The following is a 23,659-nucleotide window of genomic DNA, read 5'->3' as shown; positions in this document are numbered from 1 at the left end:
CACAGCCTACCCAGCAGCCGGCTGGGAAGCCCGCAGGCGCTTCCCGAGTGGAATCCAGGAGCTCTAGGAACCCTGGAACTGGGTGTGGGAGCGGTCCACCCGAGCCCTTTCTCGGACGCGCCCACCCCGGAAGTAGGGCGTCGGAGGGAGCGCACCGCCGGTCACGCATATCCGGAAGCCGAGCCCGGGCGGTGTCTGCAGGTCGGCGGGCGGGCGGGGTGACTCTTCAGGCTGGTATGAGGAGAAATGGGAACCGCGAGGGGGGGGTCTCCTGGCCCCCTCCAAACCCCCGCTCCCCCACCCCGCGTTATGTAGATGAGGAAACAGGCTTGGGGAGAGGCGGCCTCGCTTGGGGCATTAAAGATGCTTTGCAGAGCTGAGTGGGAAGCTGCGCCCTGGCTTGTGGACAGAGCCGCCTCTGGAGTCCGGAGGACCTGGGTTTGTGTCCTGCCTGGGACAGGTCTAGCTAGGTGATTTTAGGCAAGTCGCTTTCCCTCTTGGAGCCTCTTTTCCCTCCCAGCTTGTCTTTGAAGATGTGACACCTAGCCGGTGCTCCGTACATGCTGGTTTGGACCTTGGTCTGTGCGAAGGGAAAGGGAACCGCTACTTTAAACCTTCTGTTAAACCTTGTTTGTGACAACTTAAATATAAGGTTAACAAAAATTGTCAGTTTTTTTTTTTTATACCGGGCAATTAATGCTGACCTTTAGGATTATGAAGTCAAATGGGGGTGGGGAGGAAGAGTTTTAGCATACAAATCAGTCACAGCATGTCAAAAGCAAAGCCCCCAAGCAAAGGCAGCCTCCTCTGTCTTGTAATGTTAGTTAAGATCATGTAACATAGAGTCCCTTCTGTGTGTTGAGCTGACTCCCAGGCACTTGATATTCATTGTCTAATGTACTGCTTGCTGTGGAGTTGGTGTTATTTTCCCCATTTCATGGAGGAGGACACTGGAACTTAGAAATGATGATTTTTCCCAAGGTCACACACGCTAAGACGGAACAGATCTGTTTAGCCCTCAAGCGTGGGCCCAGACACATCGCCAGGGACTGAGCTTTGCATTCAGCCCACTTCAGCTAAAAACATGAAGAGAACATAACTGGTCAAGACAAGAAGAATCAAAAAGGTGGGCGAGGGTCTAAAATGGAGTTAAGGAGGTAGCAGAGCAAGAGCATGTCCTCCCTCTGGCAGCAGGTCAGAGGGGAGTGGGTCACACAATGCTCAGCTGCTCTCCTGGTTCTCCTTCCTCTCCCAAGGTGGCAGTCACATCCGGACCAGAGCCACCTTGAGGAGCCAGAGCCCGTGACCATCTCCGCCTGGTTGGAGCCAGTGCTCATATTTAGCAGCTGACATCACGAGGAAGATTAAGGGACCTGGGAACTCTTGAGGAGAGTCTTTCCCAGAGAATGGAGCTTGGGGGCCGAATTCTCTGGGCCTTTCTTTCTGGCCCCGGGAGGAGGAGAGGCACCAGGGGCTGGCCCTTCAGCTCATGGCAACCCCATCTGCCTCTAGCTGGGTCGTTGAATGCCACAGAGCTGGTCAGCCATTGGACTGCTATCTTTGAGAAGAGGGGCATCCCTGAGGCCCAGGCATCCAGTGAGTACATCGTGGCTCATGTCCTTGGAGCCAAAACAGTTAAGTGCAGTGTTGTCAAGAGGGGAGAAGGGTGGGGAGGGAGGACCCTGGGGAATAGCAGCCAGGCTTATCTGCCCCACAGAGAGTGCTGAGCTGAGAGTGATGGGAATTTTCTGAAGCAATGTCTGAAGTAGATCATTTATTCATCTAATGAACTATTATAGTATGTATCAGGCAGTAGGGGATCAGGGATGACCGATATGGCCAGTGTTGGGCCCACAGTGTCCACATAAACCTGGGTCAGGCCCCTAGATCAGGAGCCAGATACTCACATTCTCTGTGGGGCAGTTTCAGAGCCTGAGACCAGTACTTTGCACCCAGCCTCTGACCCCTCGGCAGCTACAGTGTGTCCAGGAGCTGAGTAGCCTCCGATTGCAAAGGTGAGCACCGTGGGCCAGACCTGAGGGCTCTATGTGAGGAATAGCCCGATTAATTCATGGTCAGGAAGGAGGGAAGTATCTAAGGACTGGGAAGGTGTTGGTATGAGGTTTTGATGAGAGGGAGATCACATGAGTAGATAGGAAGAAAGGAGGGAGGGAAGGCCTTGGCTTGGCTCAGAGTCCCGGGGCACAGGAGGCATGACCCTACCTGACATTTTTGGTATTCCCCAATGGTATTTCTCAACCCAGTCATGGTCCTGTTGGTCCGGGCTCTGTCACTGATCACCCAGCTGCCCCCTATGCAGGATGCCTGTGCAGTACATCCTCGGGGAGTGGGACTTTCAAGGGCTCTGTCTGAAGATGGCCCCCCCAGTGTTCATCCCTCGTCCGGAAACAGAGGTAGGTGTGCCCCCAAGACTGGGCAGGATGGAGATGAGGGCGGGGTTTAGGGCACATGTCTTGCCCCAGACTTCCTCCAGGGGGCGCTGGGATCCCATGATTGTGGTTCTCAGAGTCCTTGCTGTTCTTTACCGGTGTCTCCGGGTTGTCTGGGTAGGTGGAGCCAAGAGTGCAGGGGTCTCCTGCTGGCCTCCTTGACTGTCCTCCTGTCCCAGGCCACTGCTCCAGTATGCCGGCCTGGCCCACCCAATCCATGGGGGAGTAAAATGCCCTCCTCCTTGTCAGGAGGCATAGGTGAAGTGGATAGAGTTTCAGCTGAACACTCAGAGGCATGGTACATCTATGTGACCTCAAGTCAGTGTCCTTTCTGGGCCCAGATGATAAGAGGGTTGGGCCTCCAGACTAGGGAGGAGATCTGTAAATTGGGGGTCCTCTTAGATCTACTGTATGGTCAGGTAATTACCTGTTGTCCCTCAAATTATTAGGACTAGGGATTGTGTGGCCCCAGCACGCTGTTCCTGGGTGAGGCACACCTATTCTGGGAGAGATGCTTTCTGTGGCCCTTCTTGGGCTTCCTCGTACCTTGTAGGGAGTGAGAGAGAGCAGAGCAGGTGGATGGAACTGTGTGGGGGCTGATGGACAAGCTGGAGGGCACTGAATTCTGAGGAGGGGTGTTTCTCAAAAGGTACTCAGGCATACGACCATTCTTGGGAAAGATGAGACTTCATTTACCCGCCCAAACAGGGACTCAGAGCCCCTCCTCACCTTCTTAGCCTCTCTCCCCCAGCTGAGAAACCCTCTGGCTGCATTCACTTCCCCATCATGTGGTTGAGAAGCCACGTCCTTGCCTAACAGCCCAATATTGGGAGGGACAGTAGGGAATCTGAGAACTTCCTGAAGTCACAGGGCTGCCAAGGGGAGGAGCATGGGGGCAGCCTTTGGGTTTTCTGACTCTGGGTCGGGGCCCCACACCTCCCATGAGGCTACACCATCTGAATTTGGACAAGCTGGGACAGGGAGCAGGATGTAGCCTGCCATCTGTGGCCTCTTGGGAGGCCACCTCGTGTCTTCCCCAAGCCTGTAACCTTGGCTGGGAGGTCACTTACTGCCTCCTGAGGCTGTCAAGGGTCAGGGCATGGAAAGGAGGCAACCATGATGACCTTTGAGTCCCCTCAGAGCTGACCCGGCATCAGCCATGTGCTCCAGAATTCTGAATGTCGGGTGTGGACTTCCGGCTCCCATATGGGGTTTCCCCCACCATTCCTGTGTGGGTCTGGGCCAGGAGAGCAGCTCTGCTCTAAGGGGGGTGGGAAGACAGAGGGGGAGGCTGTGGTTGGGAGGCTAGGTCCTCACCTCACTGTACAGACGTTTCTGAGAACTTGCCAGGTTTGCCCCAATGTGAAGCCACATGGGGGTGCTTTACCAAGAACTTGAGAGGACGTGGCCTGTGGCAGGGAGTAGGGAGAATGGGGGCAGGGGAGAGATCTTGGTGCCTGTGTACTTTCCATCCATTACAGGGCAATTTCTGATGACGGGGGCAGAAGTCAGAAATGTGAAGCTGTAGGTGGCGTGTGGCCCAGTGAGTTGGGCTTTCCCTGTGGGTGGCAAAGTGGCTCAGTCCTCAGCCTGGCAGTGTGTATAGTGGGAAAGCCAAGGCTGGGAGTGTGAGCCGTTCCTATCCAGCCTAGCGAGGTGAGGCTTTGGGGGGTGTAGGAGGCTCAGTACCTTGTCTGTGATTGGCTCAAGGGAGGCAATGCCACCCTTCTTGGGCTGCCCACCTAGAGCATCCTAATGGAGGATGCTGGCAGCACTCAGGTCCTCCTGAGGCCTGGGCCGACCTCTTGAGGGGATATGAGGTCCTGTTGAGACAGTGGCTTTGGCAGAGCCAAAAGCTGCCTGTTTCCCACATTCCCCCCCAATCCCCATCCCATCATGCTTTTGGATTCTTCCCTTACTTACCTGGAAGAAGTGCCCTGGGTCTCTGATCACTTGGCTTTCAGCCTTGCCTAAAGAGCCACCAATTTCAGGCTGATGGAGGCTGGAGGCTCTTCACTTGGTGAGGAGGAGAGTTTCTGGACTTTTATGGGTGGTCTCTACCCTTAGACCCCAGGTGGTCCCATAGCCAAGAGGATTCTCAAGTGGTCTGGACTGTAACAGAGGGGTTAGAGGGCACTGGTGGTGGTGGGGACCCAGTCTATCAGCGTCACGTCACCGGGGTGTTGTTCATATATATGGTATGTGTCTCTCAGGTCAAGGGTGCTTCTGAGGAGGCTAGCCAAGAGGTCATTTCCAACCAGAGTAGGTCTGTCTGTGGCCAGGAAACCAGGAGAGGCTCACAGCCCTGACGAGTCCCAGCTATCTGACCAACCAGTACGTGGTCAGTACGTGGCCTCAGCGCTGAGACCACAGTCCCCACCCTAGCCCTAGACTGCTTGCTCTATGTCAGTCCCAACGCTGAGGGTCCAGATTGCCACAGGTGCCCTTCCTGTCTCCAGCTGTGACTGGTACAGGCCTGGAGGGAGCAGGGGGGAGGAACAAAAAAGGTTGGACCCACTGGCCAAGTTCTACCTGCTTTGAACTTGCTGCCCTGGAGGCAGGTGAGCTCTCTGCTCTGGGGATTGGGAGACCTGGAAGAATGAAATCCCTTTTGGGATTCAGCACTGAGAAACTTCTATGGAAAATGGGTCTGAGCGATCTGGAGCCACTTCGCCAGACTGTTAACTTTGGAGATCTGGGGGGACCTGGTAGGGGTCTGAGACTAGTGGTGGTGGAAGCCACTAATGGTGGCTTCCCACAGCCGTTGAGAGCTTGTCAAATCCTTGGGAAGCAGCCAAGAGGCCACCTGAGGATCAGGCCTTGCCTCTGAGACATACTGTGATTGGTTAGATCCCTGGTCTTCCCATCATGGAGACTTCATTCTCGTGGGAGAGGAAACCTCATCCTAGACTTCAGACTCATGGTGAGGAGATCCATGAGAGAGAGCCTGGCAGGGGGTCAGGAAACCTTTCTGGAGGGCGTGGACCTCTTTATAGATGAGGGAAGCTGACCCCTCTGCCCATGCCTGGGATCCCAGGAGTCCCAATTAGGGTGACTCTCCTAAGGCCTACCTTGGAGAAGAAAGCACACTGCCCTTCCCTGGCTCCGTGCCTGGCTACTTTGTCCCTCACTCCACTGCTCATTAGAACCAGTTGGCTTCTGGGCAGCAGCAGCTCTCCACTCTTACCTCTACCCCCTGTTGGCTTCCATGCACAGTCCCTGCAGGTGGCAGATGGTGGACAAAACTTGAAAGCCTTTTGTTCCGAAACTGACACTGTCTACAAGTGTCCCCCGGCCCCCAAGTGTGGTGCAGTCAGGCACTTCCATCACATCATGCCCACTTACCCTATGCCCTGTGTATACTGTGGCCCCTTCAGATATGAGGCTCAGGGAGGACTGTATTCTCCCTACCGTGCCCCACCCCTGTGAAGGGAATTCCCTGTCCTTTTGGCCTGGGAACCTCCCTGGGACCGTCCTAAGTTCAGCTCTGTGGAGAAGCTGGGGACATTCCGGCTCCTGATAATAGCCACCGTGAGCCGTAAGTTGGGCTCCAGGAGGGGCCTTGGCTTCCTCAATGGCTGGTTGTGAGGATCCAACAGATTAATGGAGGGAAAGCTCTGGAAGCAGGGCCATGCACAGAGGAAGTGGCCAGGGACCACCAGGCATGGTTCTTAGTATTGCCATGAGCCCAGAACGGGAGGCTGTCTGTGAAGGGCCAAGCTGGGGTTTATTGAACACTTAACCACGTACTGAGAATGGGATCCGTGTTTCGGGAATGTGGTTCTGTGGTTTCATGAATGTGCCACCCCAACGAGGCTGGTTATTGTCAGCTGCTCACTTTTACAGATGGGGAATCTGAAGCAGGGAGAGGCAGAGTGACCTGCCCATGGCAGCCACCCCCGACTCCCATGCCCCACCTTCACACAGAGGCTAACCATGGTTGGGCTTCTGTGTCAAAACCCCGAGGGGAGCAGGGGGGCCCTAACTCTGATTCCAACCCCTCTGTCTCCCTAGGAGCTGGTTGAATGGGTACTGGAGGAGGTGGTCCGGAGCCCCTGTGTGGTGGGAGCCCAAGGTGGCCCCCTCATCCTGGAGGTGGGCTGTGGATCGGGAGCTATCGCCCTCAGCCTGCTGAGTCAGCTTCCCCAGGTGAGCCCCCTTGGCATCCTAGTGCACCACCCTGAATGGACTGGGACTGCCCCTCATTGTCCCCACTGACCCTCCCCCACTCATCTCTGCTAGAAGCACTTGAGAGAGATGTCCAGATGTGGGAGGACGGGGCTGCCCCCAGCCCATGACAGTCACAGCCTCTGATTCCCGTCCCCTTCTCTCTGGCCACACCCTGGCTACAAAGAGGGAGCAGCTTTGGGGTATTTCCCTTAATCTCTGGTAGAGGGATGGAGGAGGCTTCTGGTCTCCAAGCTTGGCTTCTTTGGGCACGTTGCCTCCTATGTACCCTTCGTTTGTTCTTGAGGCAGAGCCGAGTCATTGCGGTGGATAAGGGAGAAGCTGCCATCTGCCTGACCCAGGAGAATGCTCAGAGGTAGGTGGGCAGGGGGACGAAGGGGCAGGGTTGGGGAAGTCCAACTCTGGGGCATGATCTCAATCCCTGTTTAGTTATCATACTCACTGATACCTGCTTTCCACTCTGAAGAAAGGGAAGGTGGGGCCGGGTGGTCTGGCGTGGTTCCCACAGGGTTACGGAGGACAGTGGGCACCAGAGATCTATCAGTGTAAGAAGGGTTTATTCTCATAGTCCTGGTAGCCACAGGTGGGAGTCTCCCCTGTACTCACCCCCACTTCCCATCTCTCCAGGCTGCAGCTGCTGGACAGAATTCGGATCGTCCCCCTTGATGTAACCTTAGGTATCTTCCCTACTGATCTTCCTTGGGGTGGGGGCCCTATAGGCACATGGGCTCTCTGGTTGCTCTGCAGAGATGGAAGGAGGGCTTCCCCACCATTCATTTATACATGCCCGCGTGCACACACATATGCACACATACATGGGTTTTCAGACCAAGGCAAGCCCCTGTTGCCTCGTGGGCTGACCTGACCCATGCAGACCCTGGCCAGAGGGTCTTTGTTACTTTCTGAAATCCCCGTAACTGAGGGGTTTTTAACTAGGGCTTGTTTGTTGTCAGGAAATAAGCAGAAACTCAAGAGAAAGCCTTTAGGACAAAATAGTTTAGTACTTTTATACTTGCCTGCCCTGCCCTTGTCTAGCCCAGGAACGGTCCGGCTCAGCCACACCTTTGCAGAGTGTCCTTGGCTTCTTGCTCTGATTCTGGCTGTGTTACGTATCCACAGGGTCTTTGAGCCTTATATGCGTCCTCCCTAGAGTGTGGTACACCTGGTGTAGCGCATGGCACCTGGACGGAACCAGGAAACAGAGTTGCGAGGAACTGACTGATGAAAACCAGCTATGCCCTCCATACGCTCAGTCCATGCTGGCTAGGAGGCAGTGGACAGCAGAACCAGTGGGGCTGCAGAAGACAGAGGCCCTTGCTTTGCTCAAGCAATCAGAGAGGGCTTCCTGAAGGGAGAGGTTTTTGAGGAGGTTTTTTGACAGGAAGAAGAGAGGGCAGGGATATTCTAGGTGAAGAGCTGCCATCTCAGAATACACATGCTCCTGAGCAGTCTACTGGCTGGGGGCCATGGGCACTATATTGCAAGCCTGGGTTATCAGGTCCAGTGATGGGCTCAGGGTGTGGCTTGGGGAGGGGGACTACCCAAGAGAAATGGTGGCAGGTAGAGCTGCCACCCATTCCCTGTTGTGTGTTCCCTTTGACTGTAGAGGGGAGCTGGACACACCTCATGTCCTGGGGTCCCGTGGACCTGGTCGTCAGCAATCCTCCCTACATCTTCCACCAGGACATGGAGCAGCTGGCCCCTGAGATCCGCAGGTGCAGGGTGTGTTGGGAGGGAGGCCGGGCCCGAGAGGGCCTAGTGGGATGTGACTGTCCTGGGGAAGTACAGGGAGGGAGAAGGGACTGAAAGGGGCAGCGATGTTGAAAGAGAGGCTCATTCTGGAGCCCGCAGACCTGCTTGATTCAGCTTCTGCCTTCCTACTGAAGACCACTGGATAATATCTGAGCCTCATTTCTGAGCTTTGGAAGGGGAGTAGTAGACCTTTGCAGGGCCATGGGGAGGACCTAGCAGACTCACAAAGCAGATGTGATCTAGTGTACATAGTAGGTGCTCAGATGGGTATATCATTGTACAGAAGATTGAGGCTTGGAGAAGAAAGGTGCCTGGTCAAGGTCAAGTGGGGCTTAGCATGAAAGCTGGGACCAAGACCCTACCCCAGGCTTTGCACTGAGCCATCCTGTTCTCAAACGGGCTGAGAACCGGGGGTAGCCCAGGAGTCCTTGGACAAGGCAGCGGTAATGTGGGTCAGGGTGCTGATTCCTCTTTTTTAGGTTCTCAGGAGTGTTCTGGGTCAGCTCCAGGCCTCCCCAGACCAAGCATAGGAGCAGCCTTCTTGTGGGGAGACCCTCATACTCTGCTATCAGTCGGGGGGTTCACTGAGCAACCCAGCACTACCTGGTGGGGTGCTGCCTATAGGAGGTAGGAGACTCAGAGCTGCCATCTGGGGGCCTCCTCTTCTGGGCCCTCAGGTTTTCTGAAGCTGAGAGTGTAAGTTCCACACGGCCCTTTTGTGGAGGGCCCTGCTCAGCTCTTCCACACTCTTGAGAGGCTCTCACCTCCTTCTGTTTCCCCTTCAGCTATGAAGACCCACTAGCCCTGGACGGTGGGGCGAAGGGCATGGACATCATTACCCAGATCTTGGCCCTGGCACCTTCGCTCCTGAAGGACTCTGGGTATGGATAGGGCGGGTCTCCTGGGTCTGTCCCAGTGTGTACTGGGCCTGCCCTAACATTCTTACCCCACCTTTCTCAGCCCAGGCAATGCAGAAGTGCAGGTCCCAGCCCTGCCTGGTTAAGCTGACCCATTTCTCTCCCATGTAGGAGCATCTTCTTAGAAGTGGACCCAAGACACCCAGAGCTTGTTGGCAGCTGGCTTCAGAGCCGGCCTGACCTGTCCCTTGATCTTGTGGCTGTGCGCAGGGACTTCTGTGGGAGGTGAGCTCTCCCCACTCCACCCTACTCCAACTGCCACACTGGTCTTTCTACCCAGGCCATCCACAGCTCTGGCTGTAGGAAGAGTGTGCTGTTTCCACTTTCTGCTCATCCTCTGGGACCCGGGCAATAATTGGCCTTTTGCCCCTGTTTCCTTAGGCCCCGGTTCCTGCATATCCGGAGGTCTGGGCCACAGCGTGGCTGCCTTGCGGATGCCTGGGCAGGGCCCCTGCCTGCCAGAGTGCCTAGCTGATCGTTCTTCCTGGAATGCCACTTGGAGGGAGGTGATGGTACCTTCTAGAACCCAGACGCTTACGACATTTCTCATGGTTTTGTGATTCTACATTTCTGTATGTTCTGTATTTCTAGAAGACTTGGAGGTAGAAGTGAGGGTGAGGATGTCCTTCCTGGGGTGGCAGAGAACAGGGCACCCATAGTATGGCCCAGAGCTGAGCAGATCCAAGTTCCCGGTCTGGTTCCATCACATCAGTATGGCCAAGGGCAGGTTACTCAGTGTGTCTGTGGGTGGAATTGCCTTGGGGATGTTGGAAGATAGGGCCAATAAAAGGTTGAGAGACAAATAAGTAGTGATCTAATGTTTTGTTACTGTGATTTGTGGGTCGCCTGATCACTCATTCCCAGGCAGTGCTGGGGGTAAGAGCCTCCTCCTGCAGGTCTGGCCATGAGTCTCCCACCTAGTGGGGGTGTGGGAGCATGGTGTGGAGAAAGGCACAGGGGTGCTCTTCCTGGTCTTGGATACCGGGGGCTTGGCACCGAGCAGCTCACTCCTGGGGTTTGACTAGCCCTCCATTGCCGTGGGTGTGCTCCCACACACTTCCCTGACTGGGCCTAGGCTCTGAGCACAGGAACGTCATCTGAGCTTCAGCTCAGAGCTGGTTGCCTGCTTGCTGGAGGGGAGTAGGAGGGGGCTGCACTATTCTGGTATCACATGTCCACACTGATTTAACGGAAGGCTTATGTCAGTGAGGAGTGAGCAGGTTTTATGTTTACTTTTTATTCTTATAGCTTCTGGCTAAAACATTCCTTCCAAATTGACCTTGGAGTTTCAGATAGCCCCTCTGTCCCTGGTTGGGGCTGGGGAGAGCGAGAAGCCTGGAAAAGTGGGCACCCGCTTGTGATCTCCACCCCAGCTCTTGTCTGTGCAGACTTGTAGCTGCCAGGAGGCCTAGAAGCCCAGCCCACCTGTCCATAGCAGCAGTGAACCTCCAGGTTGGCAGGTACTAATGTGACCATGCATCACGTTGTGTCCAAAGGAATGTGGCAGACCGAACTGGCTCACCCCACTAGCACTTCCAAGGGCCTGAGCTGGTGGTGCAGCAGCCAGAGGCAGTATGGTCTAGTGGGCGGCCTCCTGTTCTAGGGCTGTCTCCCCATCGGGGAGCTCAGGCAGCTCCCTTCCCTGCAAGAAGCTGGCTGTCCTCTTTCTAGGGGCAGCACAAGGTAGCAGCCTCATGTGAGTGTCAGCCAGGTAGCATCTGTCGCCGGCATCCAAAGGTTCGCTTTCTGGCAGGCCCTCCCCAGGAAAAGACAGGGCCTGCCTGATATCTCATGTGGGGAGGTAGCCAGGTGGAGATGGGAAGCTAGGTCCCTGTCTTTGGGGGTCTCTACTGCTGGGGTCCTCCCTGGCTTGAATGGCTGCCTCCCCACCACACGTACTGTGGCTGAGGCTCACATGTGCCTTAGCAGGGACCACATTGTGTCTCCCAGAGCTCCTGTATCCTGCCCCGTATCCCAGACCCAGCTGCATGGCCTCCTTTGAGGAGGAACAGTGACTCCCGGTCATGGCTGGCTGGAAGGAGCCTGGGAGGGGGCTGTAGGGCACAGCCAGAGTGAGGCTCCCGGCTTTCGGAGCCCCTTGTGCTTTTAGACCTCTGCCTGTGTGGGGCCTTACTGCTATTGCCCTCTTCCTCCTGCCTGTGCCCTTCTGCTCTTGCTGTCTTGAGCAGCATCTCAGGGCAAGTGCCCTGACCCGGCTGTCTTTTGCCCCTTGTCCAACAGCCTGGGCCACTCCTCAGCCAGTGCTGGCTTTCCTGATGGTCTCACCCTCCTGGCTTCAGACCCATCATTGAGGAAAGGTCTTGGCCAACATGTGGATATGACATGTGAGAACATGTGAGGAGAGTAACATTGTGAGGAGAGTAACAGTGTAGGGACAGCTGGGGTCACTGAAGCAGGAGCCACTTTTGGAGACAACCATTCCCAGAAAACCGTCAGGCCCCTCCTGTCCTTCCTCACAGGGCTTGAACGCCCTGAGGTCTAGGCCATAATGGCCATGGCTCTGCCTGGGGAAAGCCAGGCTCACCTGCCATATTGTCCCACCTTCCTGGGGCCAGAGCAAGAGATGCATTGCCCCCTGTAGCATGTGTCATAGAGCAGATGGTAGAGTACAGGCTCTTCAGGCCTCTGAGGTCTTGAGGGACATGCCTACTGCCCACCCAGCCTCCTTTAACCAAGTCCTAAGCATGGCGGGGGCAAAGGAGTCCTTGACTGATGTTCTCGGAAAGCAGCTCCATCCCATCTGCTGACAGTTGAGGAAACAGGCTCTGCCTCACAGTTGGATGCTTGTCCTAACTGCCCATGGGTTTCTCCATGGGGGCCCATCTAGCTGTTCTATTGAAATGTGTCCCCCAAACCCTTTCCTGCCACCCGCCTGGAGCTGGACCCTGGGCCATTAACTGCTGCCAATCCTAGCCCTAAACCCTTGGCTGTCTCCTCATGACTTGAGTGTGGTCACCGTGTCCTGCAGAGTCCAGGTCTGAAGAGTTGGGGGAGGATGGCTGTGGGAAAGGACCCGCAGACCCTTTCAAGGCCCCGTCAGTGCTCTGAGTAAGTTTCCATTAGAACAGTGGGTGCCACTGCTGAACAGGCGTGGAGAACTGCTTTAACTTTTTCAGACCAGCATGTCCTTCTCTGTCCACCTTTGGATTCTTTAGTCTGCTGTCCCAGACCGCAGCCCCCCCTGCAGAATTCTTAATCCCCTAAATACAACTCCTTCCCTTCACCAACTGTTCCTTTCATCAGGAGTGCCTTGCCCACCCCCACTAGTCCAAATGATCCCCTCCTTCAGACTCCAGCAGAAATGCTGCCTCCTTCAGAACACCTGCCCTGACCTCTCTGTTCTTCCCACCAGCCCCTAGCCCACATTTCTGCCAATACCAATGACATTCTGCCCCATCCATTTGAAAACCTCCCTCATCTCTATGTGTTTTCTAGAATGAAGCTGGGACTTCCTGTGCGGCTCACGTCTGATCTGACGGCAGCGTTTGCGTATTCTGGCCAGTAGGGAGAAGGCACGAGGGCCCAGCCTCCCACCCCAGCTAGACAGCTGTCCCGGGGGAGCCGCGGCTGCTAAAGGGCTGGAGTGCACCTGATCTGTGCCCAGCCTCTGCGCCAGGAGTACAGGCTGTCCTTGGCGGCCCCAGGGGCAGGTGCCAGGTTTCCTGGAGCTCTGGGCCCCAGCCAGCCTCCAGCCAGCATCTTGGCCCGAATAGCAGTGTGATCCCCCGTCACAAATAGAGTCCTGATCCTGGATCAGCCCTCTGGATGGGGCTGGAAGGGTCTGGGCATTGGCAAAGCAACCCTCCCCATCCTGTGGCAGATCAAAAAATGGCCCCAGAGATGCCTGTGTCCTAAATCCTCCCCAACCCTCTCAATGGGTTACCTTACATGGCAAAAGGAACTTTGTGGGTGTGATTAAGTTAAGGATCTTGAGATGGAAAGATTAGCCTGGGTTATTCAAATGGGTTCGGTGTAATCAACAAGTGTGCATAGAAGAGCGGGGCCAGACTGTCCGTCAGAGATGTGAGGTAGCAGAGCTTCCAGACAGCTAGAGAAAAGGGCTGGGAGCCAAGGAATGCAGACAGCCGCTAGACGCTGGCAAGGGTGATGAAATGGATTCTCCCCTAGAGCCTCAAGAAAGACTAGAATCCTGCCAATACCTTGATTTTCACCTAGTAAAACTAATTTTGGATTTCTGACCTCCAGAACCGTCAGATGACAAGTTTGTGTTGTTTTCAGCCACCCCATGTGTGCTGATATGTTACTGCAGCGATAGGAAACTAATTCAGACTACAGTGCCTGAAGTGAGGTGCTGCTTTAACACATGCTTAAAAAGGGAAGTGGCTTTGGCAATGGGCAGGGGCCGGAGGAATTTTGCGGTGTGTGATAGATTGCCTTGAATATCTCTGAGAGGTGGGGTGGCTGGGGTAGGGAACCCTGCTCCATCTGGAGACCTAAGCTGCCCAGGCCTCTTACTCACAGGTCTCGCATGGCCTATAGCTGGCCCGTACAGTGAAGAGACTAGGATAGTGCTCTGGGTGGGCCCTGGAGAGGCTGACCTGGCACCAGGAGTAGCTAGGGAATGAGACTGCGATCAGGGGAGGGGAAGCGAGGCTGGTTTGCACCGTCCATCTCCAGTGGCCTTCAGAGAGGATCTCAGAGACTGGATCTAAGCCTGGTTCTGGCCCCCGTGGAGTCATGTGGCTAGCCCAGCACCTCTTGAGAATGTGAGGATGAGCAGGGGCCCTGCCCTCTCTGGGTTGCAGGTACATCTGTGAAATGGGCATGGCGGTCCCTGACTTCAAGCTGATGGACCTGACCCTGCCGTGTAAGCTATGGTGAGCTTGGCTCCTTCCAGCCACCTGCAGGGCCCAGCTTCTGCTACAGGCCTAGACTGGGCTCTGTGGCTCAGATAGAATTAAGTCATTCCTGGGATTTTCATCCTATGGTTCCCAGAGCTGAAATGACCAACTAGAGTCTTTGACCCTGTCCTCTCTGGGCTAGGACCAAGACTCCACTTTTGCTGAAGGGGACTCAGGGCCTCTGGAGACGCCACCCCACCTGGCCAAGGCCTGGGGCTCCTGAAGCCACAGCCCCAACTCAGGGGCCGCAGGGAGAGCTACTGGGAGGCCAGACATGGGCTGGTGTGGCTCCTGGCAAGTCTGAGACTGGATTCTCCTGATATGCTTTGGATGAAGCCCGGGAGGGCCTGATAGTAATAGATGGGATGGATTGTCCACTCCCTGATCCTCTTTCTAAACAGAAGGAAGGGGGTTACTCAGGGTCACATAGCACTTGCCTCCTAACTCCTGGTGCAGTGCTCTCAGCCTCCCTTGCTGCCAAGGGCCTGGGTTCATTTACTTGGATGGTGTGGCTGTTTCATACAACTCTTCAGGTAGCTCCTATGGCAACTCCTGATGGTAGCGCAACCATTGCTGAGGGGTTGGATAGAGACGGGAGTGGCCTGGGCCACAGTGGGGCCCATGACTGACAGGAGCCCGGGGTGCCTGGAGCCACCATACACTGGGGCATGGGGGAATAGGGCCAGTCAGCTTAAGGGTGTGGAGTGCCCTCAGGACATCCCAGAGGCAGTGTTGGGCAATGGATGGGCTTCGGGAGATCCAGATGCAACAGGCAGGGGCAGAGTTCAGAGGCAGGCCTTGAAGCAAACTTGAGAAGACCACTCTCCCATGCCTGAATACGGCCAGCAGCTGTAACCGGGCATCTCCATGTGCCAGCTGGTACCAGGCGCAGCACACCCTGGCGTCAGTACTGTCCGCATGTCAGGAGTGGCTTTCTTGGTCCCTAGAGAGGTGGAGAGACTGAGGCTTAAGTTGCCCAATGTCACACAGCCAGGAAGTGGCCATGGTTGGGGTTTGAACCCAGTCCTCTGATCCCCCAGCTGGGGTCCCGGTGTGGGGGCCACCGGTGTGGGGGGAGGGGTTGAGCAGGCCCTGGAAGCTGACCGAAGCTCAGGGCCTCAGTTCCCAGAGAGGCTCCCATACCTATGGGCAGGGGAGCGGCCAGGCTCACCTGGGCTACCAGGCAAAGGGGAAAGTGGCGAATTGTCCAGAAACCGCAGATGTAAAGCAAGCTTCCTTCCCTCCCAGGTGCACAGCTTTCATACTAAGCAGGGGAGGAACTAGGTGAAGGGCCCTGTGTGCAGGGCAGGGGAGGGCAGTGAGAAGGGCTGCTACCAAAGGGGACTGATGTCCTTGGCTCATGGCGTGGGGCTGACAGACCCCAGACTCTGCTTCTCGGCTGACAGGGGGAAAGTGAGTCCCCGCTCAGCAGGAGCGGGGTGAAGCATGTTGTGGCCAATGAGGCATTTTAGGTCCCCAGGTTGGGTGGGGGGGGGTTCTGGAAGGAGGTGCCCGCTGGATATGCCTACCACACTTGTTGAGGCTGTTGCACAGCTCAAGAACTGACTACAGGTCCCTGCCTCTGCCTGCATGGAAGTCTGCCTTCTCTCCCACATTCCGCCCAGCCACTTGGAGCCATGGGGATGGTTCTTTCAAACCAAGTTTCAAGTGGAACTCAAGTATGTATTTTTACAGAGAAAAAAGTCATATCTTACATATAACATTATTATTATTTTTAGAAGATTGATTTATTTGACAGAGAGAGAGAGGACAGGTCGGTGGAGGGACAGAGGGAGAAGCAGACTCCCCGCTGAGCAGGGAGCCATACGCAGGACTCAATCCCAGGACCCTGAGATCATGACCTGAGCCGAAGTCAGCTGCTTAACCGAATGAACCACCCAGGCGCCCCAAACATAAATTTATTTTTAAAGTTCACATTCTCAACATTTTCTCAGCATTAAGTCCATCAAGAACAACAGTGAGGGTGCCTGGGTGGCTCAGACAGTTAAGCATATGCCTTCAGCTCAGGTCATGGATCCCCAAGTCAGGCTCTCTGCTCAGCAGGGAGTCTGCTTCTCCTTCTCCCTCTGCCTGCTGCTCCCCTGCTTGTGCTTGCTTTCTATCAAATAAATAAATAAAATATTTTTTAAAAAATAGCAGTGAACACACGTTTGAATTGGGGGCTGGGATAGTCTTATGTCAGCCTCGGAGATCCATTCCTTTCTGTGTTTGATTTTAGTGACACAGGACAAAATGACCCCCTAATCCTCACAGATAAGTGGTCACAAGTGTTGGCAGTGTTTCTGAAGGCTGTCTCGCAGTCTCTCATTCACAGGGACAGCAGGAGAAGCCTTATTTCAAGCTGAGCGCAAACCTGGTTCTCTGGACACAAGCGTCATAATTTGGTGGTGTGCCCGTTTGAGTCTGTGTGTGGTCTTTTATTTTTTAAAAGATTTTGTTTTTATTTATTTATTTGTCAGAGAGAGAGAGCTAGCACAACCAGGGGGAGCAGCAGGCAGAGGGAGAAGCAGGCTCCCCGCTGAGGAAGGAGCCTGATGTGGGGCTCGACCACAGGACCCTAGGATCCTGACCTGAGTTGAAGGCAGATGCTTAACCAACTGAGCCACCAAAGTGTCCCTGTGTGTGATTTTTTTAAAAATTGGGCTCTTTATAATAACTAAAAATATGAAAAGACAGGGAAAGCAAGAGAAAGAAAAGGAAAGGAGGAAGGGAAAGGAAGGAGGAGGGAACTCATGGGGTTTCTTTGGGTTCTTGGGACGCCAGCCTCTGCCGCTGCCTCTCCTGGGAAATCTGCCCTGGCTGCTTTAGCCCTACCCATCCTAGAGATTCCCAGAGCCGCCTTTCACCTAGCATCTGTCTCACCAAGCGAATCGGGCCCATCCGCTCCTGAAAAGTCTCAGGATCCCACAAGCCCCTCTTGGCTCCAGGGTGGACGTTCCAGGTACTCAATCCCTGGTTCTGGGGCAGGGAAGAAGGCTCCAAGCAGGGACAGGGACGAGGAGCTTCCCTGGGCTCTGTGGTGGTATCTTCAGGAGTGAAAGGACTGGGGAACCCAGTGCCCCTGAAAGCCTGGGGTTTCTGTAGTTCTGGGTACCTTCATTTCTGGGAACTTGCTGTGCTTTGGAAAGAGAGAAATGAGAAGCAAAACCCTAGGGCCCAGCACCCCCCTCCTTCCTGCCTTCCTTCCGCTGAGTCACAGCCAAGAGCCCAGTACCTCAGCCTCCTCTTGGGGCCGCTTGGGTGGGGTGGAATTCGGGGTCACGTGAGGATGCAGCATCTGGGACAAGTCCTCTTTTCCTGCCAACATCCTCTGTGAGGTTGCTGGGCTGAGGCTACTTCCGAAGCTTGGGGAAGGGGTGACTGAGGTCTTTATCTGGCCTGTCTCCCCTCCTATTACCAGGCCCATTGTTTACCTGTAAGCATTGAGCACCAACTGTAAACCAAGCCAGGGGGTGGGGCGGTTCATGTGGGGTCCTGTCATTGAGGAACTTGTGGACTTGGGCAGGGACCCCTGACAGGACCCCAGTGTGTTTGCTCTGGTCAGCAATGGGGAGCCATGGGAGCCTTTAGGCTCTGAGAGAGCACATCACACACACACATCACAGAGACCTGTATAGCCCTCCCCAGGGACCCATGTGCACATGCATATGAACAGGTGTGGGACTGGAGCATTTGGGTCCACATCCATGATCACAGGTGTCCATGCAGGGCCTCCCATGGTTGGGGGAGTTTGAGGCTCTGGGAGTCAGGCCAGGACCTTGTGTTTGTGTGTGGGGGAGTGTCACCCTGTCTTGGAGGCCCAACCACTGTCTCTGAGTAATGGTAGCCCACGGGAGCCTGAGGACTGTGCCCCTATTTCATGGGAAAGAAAGCGAATGTCCAGAGAGGGCCCATGCCTCGGCCAGGATCCCATGGCAAGTTAGGGGAGATCTGGGAGCGAGGGAGTCAGACCTGGGTGCCTTGCCCACATCCCTGTCCTCTTCGACCTGGCACTTGGGGCTTGACACCCCCGACGACCACACTGCATTAAACTCTGGGAGATGACATTGGTGATCCTCCCAGCAAACTCACCTGAGGACCAACCCTAGATACCCTAGGGTTTATGGACCATTTCTGGGGGTTTCCCACATACCCCGTCTCTGGTTGGGCCGTGCTAGATTCTTGGAATGCTCTCGCTTTCGGCCTCTCCCTCTCTGGTACTTGAATGATACCCAGACTTCCATATTCTAATTAAATGCTTCCTCCACTTCTCTGACCCCGTGGAAGGTTCTCCTTCCTCTGGATTCCCCTGAGCGTCTTCCCCCTTATTTCCACCTCCTAAGCATAAAATTGGTCTCTAGAGGCCTAGGCTGGCAGTGGAGGGTCCTTGAGGCAGAGACAGTGGGAGCCACACCCAGGCCTGCCCAGCCCTTTAGACTTTGCCCTTCACCAGGTTGGGCCTGGGACAAGGACAGGAAGCTGCCTCTCCTGGGTATCATCACCTGTCCCCAACTCTGCTCCTTCTCTGATGGCCCAGCCAGGCCCCATGTGTCTGTGTCCTCTGAGGGAGGAGAAGACTGCCCACTGACAGAGAAGGCTTGGAGCAGTGCATTCGAGGCAAGATGGGTCCCTCCGAGTTAGCCATTCCAAGTTGTTTTTATTCCTCCATGCCCAGAGCCTGTGCCCGTGTTTGGCCAGATGAAGGGTGGGGGCTGACCATGTGTACAGAACCCTCAGGTTTGGTGGCTGCTGTTATTTCATTAAATGGCCCTGGACCGAGTTCTCTGCTCCTTTGCAGAGCTCTTCCCTTCCACTTGGTCTCGGGAAGGGGCCAGAGGGGCTGCCTTCGCCCCACGAGGCTGTAGGCACCATCACTGCCTGGCCATGCCCTCATTCCTCCCCATCCCTGAGAGCTAAGAATTATGTCCAAGGCTACAGCTACTGGCTTTGCTCTGTCTTCGGGCTTGGACCCAGCCGGCCCAGCCTCTGGGACAGCCAACTTGCATGCAGCCTCTCGTGCAGGGGCCCAGCGCGGGGAGGACGTCAGGGTCCTGCCTGTGCACCTGGCTCGGAGCCCTAGAGAAAGTTTGGTGGGTTATGGGGGGTAAGGGGATAAAACAGTCAAGAGGAAGGTGGTTTTCAGTTTCTCACGCCTCATTTCCTCCCCTGGCTCTCGGAGGCCCATGCCCCTCGTGAAAAGTTAGCTTTGCTGCTTATCTGTCATACAGTGTTTGTTGTTATTTATTATATGGGGGGATGGCCTAACTGGTTCTTGCAGATGCGTGGGAAAGCTGTTAATTTATGTGGTTTATCTTTTTTTTTTTAATTATTTTTATTTATTTGTTTGACAGAGATCACAAGTATGCAGGGAGGCAGGCAGAGAGAGAGGAGGAAGCAGGCTCTTGATGCGGGGCTCGATCCCAGGACCCTATGATCATGCCCTAAGCCGAAAGCAGAGGCTTTAACCCACTGAGCCACCCAAGCCCCCTATGTGGTTTATCTTATAACTCCACTTCTTGGCTCCTTATAGATCTGTTGTTTGTTGCTTTTCTTGGATTTTTTTTTTTTCATTTAAATTTTAGTTAAGCATACAGTGCGATTTGGCTTTTGGAGTAGAATTCAGTGACCCATCCTTTACATACAACCCCAGTGCTCATCACAAGTGCCCTCCTCTGTGCCCATCCCCCACCCACCTCCCTTCAGCAACCCTCAGTTTGTTCTCTGTCCTTAAGAGTTTCTTATGGCTTATTTCCCTCCTCTCTTTTTTTCCCCTCCTTCTCATATGTTCATCTGTTTTCTTTCTTAAATTCCACATTAGTGAGATCATAGGGTAGCTTCCCTTCAATTTCCTACATTGGTATTCTACCACTGAAAATGACACACTTGTCTTTTTCTTTCTAACATTTATAGCTCTTACTTATTTTCCTTGTCTTTTGGCTTGGCTAACATCTTCAATATAATATTGAAAAATGGTGATGGCTAGAACCCTTATTGTATCTTGTTTCCCATGTATGGAGTGATGCCTCTGGTTCCTCCCTCTCCAGTGCACTCACTTTGGTATTGGAGAGAGACAGTCTTTCTCTAGTTAAGGGTGGCTCTGTCTAGTCCTAGCTGACTCCTTTTTGCTCACTTATTTTATGTTATTTATTTAATTTTTTTAAAAAAGATTTTATTTACTTATGGAGAGAGAGAGAGAGGAGAATGAGCAGGGAGAGAGGGAGAAGCAGGCTCCCCTGCTGAGCAATGAGCCCAATGCGGGACTCGATCCCAGAACCCCGAGATCATGACCTGAGCCAAAGGCAGCTGCTTCACTGACTGAGCCACCTAGGTGCCCCTGCTTGTTTATTTTAGAAGCTTCTTTATTTGCATCATTTGTGCAATAAAAACTAAGTGAATGTTTGCTGATGTCAGGCTTACCCTTGGTGCCAGGGTATGAGGGAAAGATTGGTGCAGATGCTCTTTATACAGAGCTCACGGCCTAGTGGAAGATAGAGGGAAGGAAATGGGCCCTTGTCCTTGGACCACACGGCATGCACTTGACGGCAGTCTGCTCAGCACTGTGCGGGGCATTGAGGGCAGGGAGCCCTGGGGATGGGCAGTATTCAGGTGAGGCCCTGCTTCCCTGGAGCCCTGGTGGGGCCAGAGACTCTCCCAACTGAAGTTCCCACACAGCAGCTGCCATGTGGCCTGAGGCCTTCTCTGATGCATAGGGCAGCTTGGTAAGTGGCTGAAAGTTCATCCTCTGGAACAGCCCTAGGCTGGGGAAGGTGGGGGTTGGCTATACACTCCCGCTTACCCACTCCTTGGGTGGGGCAACTGTGAGGTATGTTCTACTCCATCTCTCAACTAAGGACAGTGCCTCGGTGGCCCACAGGGGATCCCACTCCTTAACACACCTGGCTAAGTGTCTTTTCTTTCCCTGCCTCACTTCTCTCCTGTATGTCAGGAACTAGGAAAGCCTTGAGATTTTGCCCCACTTGCAGGCTAACAAGTTAGCCCCTTATATTCCCACCGCTGCTGGCAGAAGGTACCAGACTCATGGTTCAGAAATAAGGGTCAGTTTGTTACAGTAACAGCAGGATCAGCATTTTCTAGCACTGCTTCCCCAGTTCCCACAGGGGGACCCGGGAAGCACCAGCAGGTGCCCGCATGTGCAGTGGGTTTGCATTTCAAGAGAGGAGCCCCGGAGTCCAGGGCCTGAATGTTTTATAATAGGCTGCCAGCAAACTCGCCAACCTTGGCCTAAGAGGGTCTTCGCTGTGCTGGGCAAGAAAGAAAGCTGCTTTTTTCCATAGAGGGAGATACTCTCTGTTTTCTAAGGCTCTTCAGTATAATAATCACCCTTGAAAGGATTGTGTGGACAAGGGAGTTATTGCCTCTACAGGCAAGGATACAGAAGTGGGAGAGAACCATGGAGACTTATCTCACAACACTCTACTGGTGAGTTGTAGTTTCTGAGATCAAGACCTGAGCTGAGATGGAGTCAGTTGCAGAACCGACTTGGCCCCTCAGATCCCCCCTACTGTTGGTTCTTGGCATCACCTCCCAAATAAACTACTTGTATTTGGATCCTTGTCTTAGGGCCCACTTCTGGGGGAGCCCCTCCGCCACGCCCAGGCAGGGAGATGACACTAAAAGGCATTAATGGATTTCTGATGGGACTCTCCTTTTCCCAGACAGACCTGCCCTGCAAATGATTCAGGGGAGCGCATGAAAGAAGAAGAGGTTTCCTCACCCAGAATCGATACTGTTGTGACCCCAAGGGAAGTGCTCTAAAGGGTATGCTCTTACGGTTTCCTTTTTCATGTGTAAATATTTAACATATATGGTGGTTCCTATCTGACATAGACATTGGACTTTTCTTTTTTTCCAAAGCATTCCAGTACCGTTTACTGGATATTGTGCCCGGTCTCTTGCTGCTCTTTTCTCATCTGCCTAGAGCCTGTCATTTACATCATATCACCAACACACAAAGGATCAATTCACAATAAATGGACTAAGAATATGTGGGCATCACCATCCCTGGGGATCTGACACTCAGCACAGGCACAGTGTGAGGCAGACCCAAACACCAACTTGGGATGACACCATTTGGGCCCGAGGGACATGCAGGGAGGTTGTGACCCTGCCTCAGAGTTCACCGAGGATGTGACTGTGAATTGGGAAGGCTTATTTCTATAAAAAGAGTTAACAGCAAATAAAAATTTCAAAAAGTTAAATAAAATTTTAGTTTTAAGTCTTTTTTATTTAAATGTTAACATTAGGGACGCCTGGGTGGCTCAGTTGGTTAAGCAGCTGCCTTCGGCTCAGGTCATGATCCCAGGTCCCTGGAATGGAGTCCCGCATCGGGCTCCTTGCTCAGCGGGGAGCCTGCCTCTCTCTCTCTCTGCCTCTGCCTGCCTCTCTGCCTACCTATGATCTCTGTCTGTCAAATAAATAAATAAAATCTTTAAAAAAAAACAACAACAAATAAATGTTGACATTAGTTCATTGTAACTTGTAACATATATTTTGCCTTTTAATTTTACCAGTTTCGATTATGGTTAAAATAGCCTTTTGGAGGGCGCCTGGGTGGCTCAGTGGGTTAAGCCTCTGCCTTCGGCTCAGGTCATGATCCCAGGGGCCTGGGATGGAGTCCTGCATCGGGCTCTCTGCTCAGCAGGGAGCCTGCTTCTCCTCATCTCTCTCTCTGTCTGTCTCTCTGCCTATTTGTGATCTTTCTCTCTGTCAAATAAATAAATAAAATATTTTTAAAAAAATAGCCTTTTGGAGTATATTTTAAATACTTTTCCGTTTTCATTTTTATTTATTTATTTATTTATTGAGAGGTAGGGTGGGGTGGGGAGGGGCAGAAGGAGAGGGAGGGAGAGAGAATCTTAGTGTGGGGCCTGACACGGGGCTTGATCCATGACCCTGAGATGATGACCTGAGCAAATCAAGAGTCAGATGCTTCATCAACTGAGTCACCCAGGCGCCCCAATACTTTTCAATTTTTAAATATATTTAATTTATATTTTTGTGCTCTTTGAATATAATATTTTGCTTTAATCTTTTAAATCATTAGTGCCAATAAGATAGTAACTATATGAAAAATCTTAATTATAGTAACATAGCCAATAGTTTTACTGGAATAAAACAAGAACAGCAAATGTGACAGAACAAATACATAATACTTTATGAATTCAGCATGTCTTTATTTTTTTACTCATCTAACACCGCTGAACACCTGGATATGAGCAAAAATTGTGAAACTCAATCATCTTTTTTTTTTTTTTTTAAGATTTGTTTATTTGAGAGAGAGAGAGAGTGAGTGAGAGAGAGAGCACAGCATGGGGAGGAGCAGAATGAAAGGGAGAAGCAGGCTCCCCGCTGAGCAGGGAGCCCAATGGACACGATCCCAAGACTCTGAGGTCATGATCCGAGCTGTAGGCTGATGCTTAACTGCCTGAGCCACCCAGGTGCCTCTCAG

The 23,659-nt window shown here is 53.4% G+C and overlaps 1 protein-coding gene across 9 annotated transcripts; it reads left to right on the top strand.

Moving 5' to 3' along the window:
• Positions 1-41: 41 nt before the first annotated feature.
• HEMK1 (HemK methyltransferase family member 1) lies at positions 42-22,414 on the top strand. 9 transcript variants are annotated; one of them, XM_045079427.1, is made up of 13 exons: positions 42-201; positions 982-1,126; positions 1,257-1,634; positions 1,924-2,015; positions 2,321-2,414; positions 6,465-6,599; positions 6,929-6,993; positions 7,266-7,315; positions 8,245-8,353; positions 9,176-9,271; positions 9,419-9,532; positions 21,867-21,969; positions 22,066-22,414. In XM_045079427.1, exons 3-12 carry the CDS (start codon positions 1,407-1,409, stop codon positions 21,964-21,966), a joined length of 1,083 nt encoding a protein of 360 aa, XP_044935362.1. In that variant the 5' UTR covers positions 42-201; positions 982-1,126; positions 1,257-1,406; the 3' UTR covers positions 21,967-21,969; positions 22,066-22,414. The 9 variants fall into 9 exon arrangements, with proteins under 9 accessions (XP_044935362.1, XP_044935381.1, XP_012916124.1 ...); XM_045079446.1 differs by having other exon boundaries at positions 42-234; positions 1,257-1,596; XM_013060670.2 differs by having other exon boundaries at positions 42-234.
• Positions 22,415-23,659: the final 1,245 nt, after the last annotated feature.

This window comes from Mustela putorius, unplaced genomic scaffold, assembly GCF_011764305.1.
Source record: "Mustela putorius furo isolate JIRA1106 unplaced genomic scaffold, ASM1176430v1.1 tig00000095_pilon_pilon_pilon, whole genome shotgun sequence".
Lineage (NCBI taxonomy): Eukaryota > Metazoa > Chordata > Mammalia > Carnivora > Mustelidae > Mustela > Mustela putorius.
This window is presented reverse-complemented; position numbering and strand designations above follow the sequence as displayed.

Bases quoted from the DNA above. Each gene is read 5' to 3' on its own strand.
- HEMK1 (XM_045079436.1), top strand. From the start codon at position 1,407: ATGGAGCTTGGGGGCCGAATTCTCTGGGCCTTTCTTTCTGGCCCCGGG. The intron at 2,016-2,320 runs GTGAGCACCGTG...CCCCCTATGCAG, and splicing joins AGTAGCCTCCGATTGCAAAG to GATGCCTGTGCAGTACATCC. The intron at 6,994-7,265 runs GTAGGTGGGCAG...CCATCTCTCCAG, and splicing joins ACCCAGGAGAATGCTCAGAG to GCTGCAGCTGCTGGACAGAA.